We start from the raw sequence: 13,111 nt of genomic DNA on the forward strand, positions 1-13,111 counted from the left end.
ACTTGCTGAAATTTAGCTTTCGCCTGGAGACTTGTCCGAAGACATGTAAGGTCCGTAAACAACGAGAGCCAGATTGGGCCGGTTCAGCTAAGAAAAGCAAGACATTGTCAGCATATAATGCAATTTTGTCCTTCCAAGCATACGTCAAATCGCACCAGGCACGCCAAGGGCTCCATTACTAGGGCGAATAATAGCAGTGAGAGGGGGCAGCCCTGTCTCGTCCCCCTTTTGATGGGGACTAGCTCAGAGAGTGCCCCGTTAACTAAGATTTGTGCTTGTTGTTGAGAGTATAATATCTTGACCAAGTTCCTGAAGTGCTGGTCCATACCCATCTCCGTTAGGACATCGTCCAAATAGCCCCAGTTTACAGAATTAAATGCTTTCTCAAAGTCAAGAAGAAGGAGCGCTTAATAAGGGGTTAGCGAGTGGCGGGAGCTACGTGGAGACACCTACAGCAGTGTCTAGTTCCACAGGAAGGCATGAATCCACACAGGTCGGGGTGAACCAATTTGGAAAGATACGGTTTCAGCCGATGGGCGAGAATCAAAGCTAAACTTTTGACCTCCATGTTTATGAGGAAGATTGGGCAGTATTCGGCGCAGTGTGGCGAAGGAGGAAGCGTTTAGGGATTACCACAATAATGGTGGTGTGTGTTTCAGATACAAACAAGCCACTTAAGCATAGAAGTCCAACAAATGCGGGGCAAGTATTTCTCGATAGGCGGCATAATACTCCTGAGGGAGACCGTAGGGACCCAGGGTTTTGCCCTTGGGCAGAGCGCGATATAGCATCATTGATCTCCTCCAGAGTGACAGGAAGGTCTCGGTCTGGTGCGTCAGCTTGGCTTCGGGACACTTGCAGGGCCAGGCGGATGCAGCCGATTCTCACCCGGCCCTCCGCTGCTGATGCAGCGTGCACAGCTCCGAGGATCCGGCACAGGCCCCTCCGCAATCCATGTCCCAGGGCCCTGAGTGCCGACAGGTTGGCCGCGGGAAAGGCTTGCCAGGCAATCGGTGTCTTGCAAAGCAGGTGTTTTTAGGGCCTACCTTGGCTCCAAGCAGCACCCAGCGTCACGTCACAGGGAGGTCCCGATGGGCTCAGTTCCTCCTGGCAGAGGCAGCAGCTCTATTCCCGCCTCCAGGCAGGGCGTCTTTGCCAGGAATAACACCACAGGGATCTGCCCCGGGACAAGCAGCATCCGCAGCCCTGCAGCTGTTCAAACACTCCACAATAGGCAGATCTCTGGGATTCACTCGGGAGGACTCACAACCATCTTAGGTAGGCCGCGAGTCTGACTTCCGATGGGCAGCCCCTCCGATCTTCCTGTGGTGCCACACCTCAACAGGACTTCTGCTACTAGCTTAGGAGGGTAACGCCAAGTTTCAGATTGCATTTAATTGCAGTGATGCATAGGGATGGCTGAGCTGATGACATAGGGGTCAGGAGCACTCAGAGTGCGACCGCCATCTTGAAGCTCCAAGCCATGCCCCCCCCCCTCCCCACCCCACCCACCAAGAAAGGGAATTTGAAAGGGAATTTGATGCAGTCCTCCCATGTGACAAAGTCAAAAGAATGTTCATCCATTAATCATGACTACCAAGCTGATACAGTAGAAGGCCACAGGCAAATACATTATAAAAATGCAAGTTCTCCTGGTACACAGCTAAGAATTTTAGTACACCATAGTTTTACCGACAGTGCAACTTTTTGACAAATGTATAACTCAGTAAAACCAAAATTGCTGCATGCCTACTTATTGCAACAATGCAATCAAGAAAATATTCCATTTCTTTTTCGCACCTATTTGATCAAAAAGCAAACTGCCTTACAAATATGATCACAGCTCAACATCCCTCAATCCCTCAAACAGAACAAAAGCAATGTATACGATACACAGTTTAGGATGTAAATAAAACTCACCGTGTACGTGATAGATGCCAACATTCCTATTAAGGTCAATGAACTAATGGAAAATGACAGCGCTGCTAAACCATCTGCAATACAAGGTGGAGAACATACTGTTTGAGTAAATATATAGCAACAAATAACTACTTAGTAACATAACTTTTCCTTTCTTATATGAAAGAAGAGGGCTGCTGTTGGGATAATTTAAAGAGGAAAAAAGCTAGGAAATTCAGAAAATGTTAGCTTCCTGGTGATAACAAACAGTGAGAGAGTGCACTGTTCCAACATTAAAAGGCAAAACACCAGATCATTTTCCAAATGGCTGTAGTTAACCAAGGTGGCTATTTAGACTCCTATCTCACTTTGCCTCACTGCAATCAACTCTAAATAACCTGAAGAAAACAAAGAACATGATGTGCTTTTATGAGCATGTGAAAGACGAATGAATGCATGCTGAATGGGCTCCTTGACAGGCAAATCATTTGGTGCGGTCTTAAAACAGAAACATCAGAACAATCTGGTTTGCACAGGGAACTGGTGGTGCTGTAGCAAGTGAGAAGCAAAGCGGCAGAGTTGAACTAATACTATGGTATTGAGGAAACTAGCTGTGAGCTGCTAAGGATGTCTATGGGGCCCACAAGCTTAAACCCGAACACTGTGATGATTCCAAGAATTTGGATGAAGGTTGCGAGTGGAAAACAGAGTACACCTAAACTGCTTGCTAAAAAGGTTGGGAAAAAGGTGACAGATGCATTCTTTATGTTAGGGAAAAAGCTGTGAGGAGCCGAGCAGTCTACTGAACAGTGAGGGAGGTAGGTGTTTCTTGGGCAGGCATTCCTCTGATAAGGGAGAGTTTGGAAGGGCCTCTGATGGGAACTTCTCTTGAGAATAGACAACCACAATTTAAGCTCTCACTCCCTGGTATATATGTACAATATCCAATGACAGGAGACATTATAATGAAAGCTGGGTGTTAGAAATGGGGGTTTCAAGTTGGTAGAGGTATGTACCTTTGTCCAAGTAGGGACCCTTGCTTCTAGTCAAGGTATGGGGGATACATATTTTAGATAACTCCTGCCCATCCCCTTGGTAGCATGGCCCAAGCAGACAGGCATATCCCAAAGGCAATGTGTAAAGTATTTGCACTCCAAACATACAGTAGCACCAGTTAAGAAAATTAAAGTATCTTCATCTAATCCAAAGATGACCAAAACGACTAAAATCCAACATACACAATTCAAAATCTGACTTTAAAAGCTTTCAAGCAACTGAGTCCATAGAAAACTATGGATGCGTGATTTTACACCAAATGACTTGTAGGTGCGTCAAAGTTCACAAGGCCAAACAGAAGCAAAGAAGGAAAGCATTGGAAAACACAGCAATGCGTCCGTTCCTGAGTCCTTCGGGACATGAGGCACCAGTTCTGCAGCACACAGGAGAAGTGATGCGTTGAATCCGGACTGCAGGGGGAAGGGAGGCGTAGAAATCGAAGACGATTCTGGTCGGAGGGTGATGCGTGGAAAAACATGCCGCACAGGTACGATGTGTGAAACACCGGGGAGATGCGTCGCTTTGCGAGGCGATACACTGGGGGTGAATTGTTGCTTTGCGAGGCTACACACCTGGGTGATGTGCCACTTTGCGAGGCTTTGCGTGACTGGCGTCGGAGCTGGGGACTGCGCAGCGAGGCTTTGCGTAAATCGGCGGGACTCGTGAGGCTTCATGTTGCCTGGCGTCAGATTCCGAGAGACTGGCAGCTGTCTGGCGGAACTCGGCGAGGCATCTTACAGGCCCTGATAGTGAGGCCTGCCTTCAACACTTCACAGAGGTGTTGAAAGTGCTCCTCCCAGGTTGAGCTGAAAACAGCAATGTCATCCAGGTAACCGGGGCTGAATTCCTTCAGCCTGGACAGTACCCAATTGACCAGTTTCTGGAATGTGACGGGCGTTCTTTAAACTAAAGGGCGTGACACGGACCTGGTAGTGCCCCTCTGGCACTAAGGACACATACCTCTCTTTTGCACCATCAGTTAAGGCAATCTGCTAGTACCCAGAGATAAGATCAAACGTGCTGATGTACTGGGCAGCTCTCAACCGATCAATGAGCTCATCAGTTCTGGGGATGTGGTGTGCGTCAGTCCTTGTGATGGCATTGAGCCCACGGAAGTCCACACAGAACCGCAGTTCAGGATTGGCAACGGTTGCAGCAGCTTTTGGAACAAAGACCACTGGGCTAGCCAAGGGGCTGCTGGAGGGCTCGATCACCCCTAACACCAACAACTTAGAAACCTCTCCCTTGATGCTAGCTCTGACCTTGTCAGCCAACCAGTAAATCTTGTGTTTTACAGGTAAACCGTCTCCAGTGTCATCATCATGGACACACAAATTGGTAATTCCTGGAGTCAGAGAGAACTCAGAGGCGAACTGTCCCAGCAACTAGTGACCGTCCCTCTGCTGTATTGGGGTCAGGGTGGGAGAGAGGTTTACACCATCCACTGACCCATCAAGTTCCTTGGCAAACAGGAGGTCAGGAAGAGGCTCACTCTCCTCTTCCATTCCATCATCTGTAGCCAGGAGCATAGCCACTTCAGACCACTCAAAGTGAGGTTTGAGGCGGTTCACGTGCAGGACCCTCAAAGGTTTCCTATAAGTCTGCAAGTTCACCAAGTAGGTTACTTCACTCTTGCGTTCCACCACCTAATATGGCCTAGTCCACTTGTCTTGGAGCGCAAAAGTTTCCACTGATACCATCACCGATACGTTTTGTCCAGCCTGAAACTGCACCAGAATGGCATTCTGGTCATACCAATTTTTTTCAACTCCTCCTGGCTGGCTTCCAGGTTTGCCTGAGCAAGCTTCCTAAAGAGTGGAGCCTGGTTCCTGAAGGCCAGCATGTGGCTGACTACATCCTGATGAGTCTTACCAGGAGTCTTCCCCCAGCCCTCCTTCACCAAATTGAGAGACCCTCTCACAGGGTGCCCGTACAGCAATTTAAAGGGACTGAAACCTAAGGGTTTCTGCAGTACTTCCCTGTAGGCAAACAAGCATGGTAAGATGTCCCAGGTACGTCTCATGGGTTCGGAAAGACTCTTTATCATGTCTTTCAGGGTTCGGATGAATCTCTCAAACAACTACTTTCCTTGGCAATGGTAAGGAGTAGTGAATTTGTATATTACACTGCACTCCTCCCATGAAGACGCCATATACCTAGATGTGAAGTTTGTATCTCGGTCAGATAACATCTCTCTGAGGAAACCCACATGGAAAAAGATCCCCAACAATGCACCGCTCACCACAGGGGCCGTGATTGTCCTGAAATGGACAGCCTCCGGGTACCGGGTGGCATGGTACACCAAGACAAAGATATACTTGTTGCCTAAGGCTGTCTTGGGTTCCAGTGGCCACCCAATATCAATGCCCACCCGCTCGAAAGGGGTGTTCACCAAAGGTAAAGTCTGGAGGGGAGCCTTACACTTCCCTCCACTCTTACCACTTGCCTGGCAAGTCTGAGAAGACCTACAATGAGTGCCTTCACATTTGGGACAAAAGAAGTGGGTGGTAAGCCTGTTCAAGGTCTTGTCGCTCCCCAAATGTCCTGCCAAAGGAACATCATGGGGTAGACCAAGTAGGAAGGTCTTGAAGCGCTCGGGTAACACCAGCACATGGGCTGACCCTGGCTCAACAACCTAAAGCTCACTATATAGGAGACCATTCTCCCAATAAATCCAATGTGATCCAGTCTTATCACCTGCTGCCTGGTCTGTAGCCTTCTGTCGCAAACCAACAAGGGTAGGGGACTCCATCTGTGCCTTGAAAAATTCCTCAGGCAGGTCTTCCAGTTCGGCCACTAGCTCCCTGTAGGTTTCAGGGCATTCCCCTCATGTTCTGCCTCCTCCTGGACCAGGGGAACTTCTGGGGCGGGTTTCCCGTGTCTCGTACCCCGTATCTTTCTGGCAGGCACTAAGGCCACTGTTTCAGGCTCAGGCCCTCTTGATTACCCTTAATGGCTGCCATTGGCTGAGTGGTCACACAAGCCAACTCAGGCAGACCCAGCATCTGCATATGAGCCCGGCGTTCCACCTCCTTCCAAGGGGGAACTCTCCAGGTCATTGCCAAGCAGTCAGTCAACAGGTATGGCTGGACTCACAATGACCTTCAAAGGACCTAAGACCCCCCCCCCCCACCCCCACTCAAAGGGGACCTGTGATACCTTGCACAGGTGCTCAGAGTTATGGGTAGCAACTGCAGGATGAAGCACAATGGGGATGGCCTGCTCCTCAGACACCCACTGACACCTCACGGATGTCACACTGGCTCCTGTGTCTCTCCTCCTATTGATGGTCACCCACGGCAAGTATCAGCAGACAGGTTTCCGGGACCATCTCTCCATCTCCTAATGAGATGAGGGTCATCACAGCCGGCTCCTCACCCCCACAAAGAACCAACTCCTCCCACAGCACTACACTAACTAACTAGCCCCGGTGACGGTGCACCGGTGTGTGCCGGTGGTGGCTTCAGGAATTTGGGATCCCCTTGTATGTGACCCTCCTGACCACATGCAGAACACTTGCAGGGACTCTACCCATAGGGGGCCATGGCTTCTTATAAGTGGGGGGCGGGGAATCTTTACCCTGGGAACTATTTTGGGGTCCTTTAAAGAACTCCATTTGGTCACCCATGTCCCCCCACCCCCACTCTTCTGCTAGGAAACCTGCCCACACTTGCCTGGGTTTCCCACATATCGCTTGAGGACCCTGGTACTTGTCCAGCGGTTCGCCTCCTGAGAAAGCTTTATGGGGTCAGTCAGCTTACTATCCATCAGATGCTGGCGCAGCTCTGGAACTCAAAGACTACTCAAGTGCTCCCAACCAATCAGATTGTACAACCCCTGCTAATCAATTACCGTGCTGCCCTTTATCCAGCCATCCAGAGATCTACAATAAAGATAAACAGATTCAACCCACATATTGGATTCAAGCTTTTTAAAAGATCTAAACTTTTCTCTGTACTGCTCAGGTGTGAGCCCTTACCAGAGGCCTTAAGCCTCCTTCATACTGGGATAGTTGAGAGTTCCTGCCTTCCCCAAAGGTGTCAGGGTGTTCTTCCCACTGGACTAAAAGTTTTTCCACAGGCCCGCCCCCCCAATGTTTCTCAGGGACTTCATTTATATGCAGTGCTGCCTCATAAGATGCAAACCATGCATAAATATTCTTCCCCTTGTGGACATTCTGCACTAGATCTTTGGGCGTGTAGACAATACACCCAGACTGCACTGGCTGTATGCTGCCACCATTTGCACTGGACTCTGCCTGTTTGGACTTGATGTCCAGTTCTCGCATGCTCAATTTGTGTGCTAAAGGAACTTCCTTTCTTCCAAGGCAATGGTAGATTCCTTGCCTCGTTTCATTTCCAGTTAGCCCTTTCTGGCACTTCGGCATTTCCAATTCGTGATTTCTAACCCTTTGCCTCTCCTCCATTTCCTCTGGAGAGTAATTTCTGTAAGACACACTGCTGCCAGCCACTTAAGCTGCTCTTCGCTCATGCAAATTTTGGGACACAAAACCCCTTCCTAGCAAATCCACATCCACAACTGCATCTCCTGTCTCTCCAGCTTCTCTGGCCTCCCACCAGACACTCAAGGCCTTCTGCAGCTCCTCTTCCCTAAAGGCGCTCGTCATGGGGCATCCAAAGCTTTTGAAAAATTGTCTGGGTTGATCCACTTTGTATGTAAGCAACATTCCAATATCAAACTTCCAATCTGCAACATCTTCTGCTGGTTTATCATTTAGAGACACAGTGTTTGGATACTTCAAGGGTCAATCAAAAAATAGAAACAAAAACACAGTATGTGGTTGCGTAGTGGTCTGTATTAAACTAGTGATGTACTCCAATCACTGTGGGTCAAATACATATACAAGTTCAATCCTCACCGCTGACCACTAATGTTAGAAATGGGGGTCTCTAGTTGGCAGAGGTATGTACCTTTGTCCAAGTAAGGATCCTTGCTTCTAGTCAGGGTAAGGGGGATACACACTTTGTATAACCCCTGCTCACCCCCTTGGTAGCTTGGCACAAGCAGACAGCCTCATCCCAAAGGCAATGCGTAATGTATTTATAATCCAAAAACACAGTAACACAGTAAAAACACCGCAAATGGACACCAGTTTAGAAAAATAAAGTATTGTTCTCTAATCCAAACAAGACCAAAACAAGAAAAATCAAACATGCACAATTAAAAATATGACTATAAAAGATTTCAAGCTACTGAGTCCAAAGAAAACTACGGATGTGTGATTTTACACCAAAGTACAAAGTCAGCGTTCACAAGGCCAAACAGCCGCAGCGAAGAGAAGCATTGGAAAACAGAGCCATGTGTCAGTTCCTGAGTCCTTGGGGAGGCAACAGTTCTGCTGCACAAAGGAGAAGTGCTGAATCCGGACTGTAGGGGTAAGTGAGACATTGAAATCCTAGACAACGCTGGTCTGCGGATGATACGTGGAAAAATTTGGCGCACAGGTATGATGTGTGACACACTGGGAGTGATGCGTCACGAGGCTTCTCGCCGTCCAGAGTCCGTGCTGGGGGCTGCGTGGGGAGGCTTCACATCACCTGGTGGGACTTACAAGGCTTCGCGTTCCCGGCATCCGATTCCAAGAGTCTGGCAGGTGTCTGGCAGAACTCAGTGAAGCTTTGCGTCATCTGCCATTGGTGTTAGGCAGGACTCGGAGAGGCTTCCTATCACCCGGCGTCACCTCAGGCAAGGGTAGGACTCACAGATGGCCGAGTCCAGCAGCACCAGCCCAGTTGCATGAAGCAATTTGTGTCGCCAAGACTTCTTAATAGGAGGTAAGCCACGTAAGCCCTTGGAGATACTTCACAAGCAGGATACACAGCAGAGTCCAGTCCTTTTTTCTCTCCCTGGCAGAAGCAGCAACTGCAGGCCAACGCAGCAAAACACACACAGCAAAGGGGCAGTAATCCTCCTCACAGCTCTCCAGCTCTTCTCCTTGGCAGAGGTTCCACTTGATTCCAGAAGTGATCTAAAGTTCTAGGGTTTAAGGTCCACTACTTATACCCCATTTTGTCTTTCTTCTTTTTTGGGCCATGGTCTCTGAGCCCAGTCCAAACCAGTTCTGTCCTCATTGGTGCAGTATGACCACAGGGGGTGGAGGCAGCACTGTGCAAGGGAGATGGGCCCTATTCTCCCACTACTCTAAATGCAGCCAAGGTCTACTCAGCTCAGCTCTGAGTCATCCAGGAAGGACCAGGCACACCTCAACCCCCCCAGTAGCCATCTACAGTGAATGCACATCCCCGCCCCTGAAACTCCGAAACCAGACAGTCAATCCACAAACAGGTAGAGGCACACAGAATGGTTAAACAAGAAATTACCTACTTTCCAAAAGTGGCATTTTCAAACAAACAATCTAAAAACCATCTTTACTAAAAGATGTGTTATTAAATTCTGAGATCAGAGAGCCTAAACTGTAATCCTCTATCTTGTCCCAATGGAAAGTTATACTTCTAAGATTATCTCCCATGCTATTCTATGGAGCAGATAGCTTTCAATAGTGAAAAACGAAATAGGCAGTATTTCTTATCAGGACATATCGCACACACCAGTACATGTCCTACCTATCACATACACTGCACCCTGCCCATGGGGGCACCTTGGGCCTACCTGAGGGGTGTCTGATAAGTAAGAAAATAGATGTTAGGTCCTGGCAAGTGGGTGCACTTTCCAGGTCGACATGGCAGTAAAACTGCGTGCAGACACTGCAGTGGCAGGTCTGAGAAACATTTACAGGGCTACTTAGGTGGGAGGCACAATCAGTGCTACAGGCCCACTAGTAGCATTTGATTTACAGGCACTGACACACACAGTGCACTTTACTTAGGACTTACCAGTAAATCAAAGTTGTCAATCATGGATAACCAATTGCAATAACAATGTGTAAAGGGAGCACTTGCACTTTGACACTGATCAGCAGTGGCAAAGTGGCCTAAGCATCTAAGCCAGCAAAAAAGGAAATCCAGCACAGCATCAAAAATACAGGAGGTAGAGGCAAAAAGTCAGGGGAAACTACGCCAAAAATGCCAAGTCTAACACTGGGGAACTTGAGACAAAAGCATGGCACAAATGCCAAATTCTTCACACCCAATGCAAAGAATAAACTATTAACAAGATAAAATGGAAGCAAATTAGGCTTAGAAGAACATCTGTGAGTGAAATAGAATAGGAGATGAGAATTCAAAATATTGGACCAAATGTATGAACAGAATGGTCACAAAAAGCGGTTGTAAATTGTCCAATTACTTTTTGCGATCCAGACAAATATTGCGATGCAACCAATGTTCTAATAGCTCGTATCACAAAATCTCCAGTTGCAGGGTGTCACACGACGACATGCTTAATGAATATTAATTAGGCAGGCTGCCCCCTGTGACTAACTACAAACTCAGGGATAGTGAGCTTGCAAGAAACATCAGACTACCATACATGTGTTTGAATTCCCAAAAGGGATTCTTTTTAAAAGCTCATGTTTCTTAAAGTATCCAGTGCTGCTTTAAAAAGAAAGTCCAGTTTGGGAAAACACTGGGGGGGGGAGAGACTGTGATCCTGAGAACCACTGTCTGCTTCCTCCGAGGCCACTGACATGATTTCCAAATGCGAAGCTGTCCAACTGAGCTAGCTTTCCCTTTGCAAATCACAAAACGAGTATAAAGACAAATTCTGAATTCCAGATAGGAGGGGGAGTTTTGCAATGAGATGTATCAATGGTTACTGAGCACAGTTGCGGCCACTGAAATGTTACTGATACCTCAAAGGAGATGGTAACAGATTCTGTTATTTGAATGTATTGCAGGGAAAGTAGCAGGAAAAGATGTGGCTGGCCTGCAGCAGCACTCAGTCTAGGTCGATCAGGGTGTGATTGATTTGGTCATACCTCTTTAGTCCTCAGGTATTTGGATCAGTAGTAAGCAAAATGCCCTTCAGAGTAATGAGATGAATTGCGACAGCACAGCAGGTTGGCTGTTACACCACCTAATATGCAACAACTGACGCATGAACACAATCTCAAGTCTACTTCTTTAAGACATGTAGGTTGCATTCTGTGCTTGAGGGATAACTGGCACCAGGTAGTCTTGTTTTTCTAGGCACAGTAAGTTCTGAAGAAGAGATCACTGCCAATGACGTAATGTAATTTTGCAGTTTCAGGAAGATTAGCTGCGAAATCGTTCAGCTTCAACTTGGAGGGACTATTTCCAGCTTAAGACAAGTTTGGCATTCTGCAAAGAAGGTCAAATCTGTCTTTTGTGATTCAATGTGAGTAAGAAAGACACCATCAAAGCTAGGATGAGAACAAGCCCATCTTTTCAGCCAATCAAGGTCCTACCTAGCACATTCTCACTATTAAAGTAGTGAGTCATCAGCAGACTTGTGTATCTTGATTTTGGTAAGACCAAGAAGCCATCAAGAGTTTCCATGAATAGACTAAACTACAGTAGTTAAGATTCATTTAAAAGTTACTAACCTGCAGTCCTATGTATCTAGCATTGTTTTTTCTCAAAACAAATAAACAGTAGCATATTCTCAGTGAACATCTGAATTCTCCAGAACATTTTTTCTTTTTTAAATAATACTTTTTCATTTTTTTAATGAGGCGACTTTGTGTTAGTCTCCTGGATAAAGAATCACCGTAAAAACAACAAACAAGAATTATAGATTATGCCAGATACAAGACAAATGGCAAGAGAAATACAATTTCTGGCACAGACAGCACACAAGATCATCATCAATGGAAGCTCAAATGTTACATACTGAATTTTAACAGTCTTTGGAGTCACAACAATGGAATTTCAATAACATGTGAAACAAAAAATCCAGTATTGGCAATGACCCATGAAGGAAAAGCAACAGATTTTACTAGCAGTAGCATGAGAAGTATGGCAAAACTTACGACTACTTCCAAGTTCCTGAAATACATGCTTCATTTTCTCCCATTCCGTAGCATTTACATTTTTGGGAATATCTAATGGGACAAATGCACTATAACAAAGGAGACAGTATTTGTAAGATTAGATTTTTATTTACATAACTTCTAAAACATTGGCAGTAAACATAATAATTTCACTAGTCCTTGGTTTCAAATAAAAGCTTAACATTGCACGTAAAATGAAAATGTCCATGCCTATAATTTAATTAAAAACGAACAAACCTGAAGCAATTACATAAGTAATTTATTTACTGTAATTTAAAAATTGCCTCCTAAATTGTGATTATTTTGCAGATCAAGTGAGTGTGCATGGAAGGGATTAAGCCAGCTTATGTTTAAAAGCAGTATTCAGTGGGAAACTTACTTGGCTCTTAAGAGTATGCATTATTTTTAGATTCCAGGGCGCACCGCCCTTTTTTGGTACAAAGCACTACCCAAAGTTCCGGTTAGAAATGATGTCTCTAGTTGGCAGTGGTTTGCACCCTGTCCAAGTAGGGACCCTCACTCTAGTCAGGTTAAGGGGATTACACAGCTTTAACCCCTGCTCACTCCCTCTGTAGCGTGGCACGAGCAGTCAGGGCTATCTCAGAGGCAATGTGTATATCATTTGTACAAACACACACAGTAACACAGTGAAGACTCTACAAAAGGACACCTCACCAGTTTAGAAAAATAACGAGTCCAATGGAATAGAGGATGCGAGAAAAGCCCACAACAGGGATGTTGACTTTAGCTGCGCTCCACTCATCCCGCGCTCAATGAGGGAGACACCATTTGTGAAAGAAAGTCACATTTTCACACTTGCGTCGCGAAAGTGAAAGCGACACTCCTGAACCACGGTCTTGAGTAAGGACCATGCATATTTCCCCCAGGCGACCCTTCTGCCCTGTAGTACCAGTTTCTTAGTACTGAGCGTTAGGATCAGGTAAATGCCTATATGTTCTCCAGGATTTCGCAGCGCGTGGAGACAACTTTAAAATAAAGATTAGAAACTAGACAAATTATCGCCATTAAGCAGGAGGCTTCAAGTAAAAGGGGATGCAGGGTCAGATAATGACACAGTTTCAGCCGAGAGAACCTTTATCTTGATAACCCAGAGTGATCTTAAAGCTTTTCATCTCCTGTGCTAGGGGGTGGAGCGTTGTGTGTCGATTTAGATACAGTATATAGGTTTCCCAATGTATGCCCTTATGGAGGCACAATTCCCAT

At 46.5% G+C, this 13,111-nt stretch overlaps 1 protein-coding gene across 2 annotated transcripts in view; it reads right to left on the bottom strand.

Annotated features, from left to right (window-relative positions):
- Positions 1-13,111, bottom strand: part of LMBRD1 (LMBR1 domain containing 1) — a 686,985-nt gene that overhangs the window by 441,732 nt on the left and 232,142 nt on the right. For both annotated transcript variants that reach the window (XM_086926465.1, XM_086926466.1), the window contains 2 exons: positions 11,867-11,955; positions 1,921-1,994 (listed from right to left, as the gene is read on the bottom strand). In XM_086926465.1, coding sequence (XP_086782591.1) covers positions 1,921-1,994; positions 11,867-11,955 — 163 coding nt within the window. The remainder of the gene's footprint in view (positions 1-1,920; positions 1,995-11,866; positions 11,956-13,111) is intronic.

The sequence above is a fragment of the Lissotriton vulgaris genome, chromosome 6 (genome assembly GCF_964263255.1).
Source record: "Lissotriton vulgaris chromosome 6, aLisVul1.2, whole genome shotgun sequence".
NCBI lineage: Eukaryota > Metazoa > Chordata > Amphibia > Caudata > Salamandridae > Lissotriton > Lissotriton vulgaris.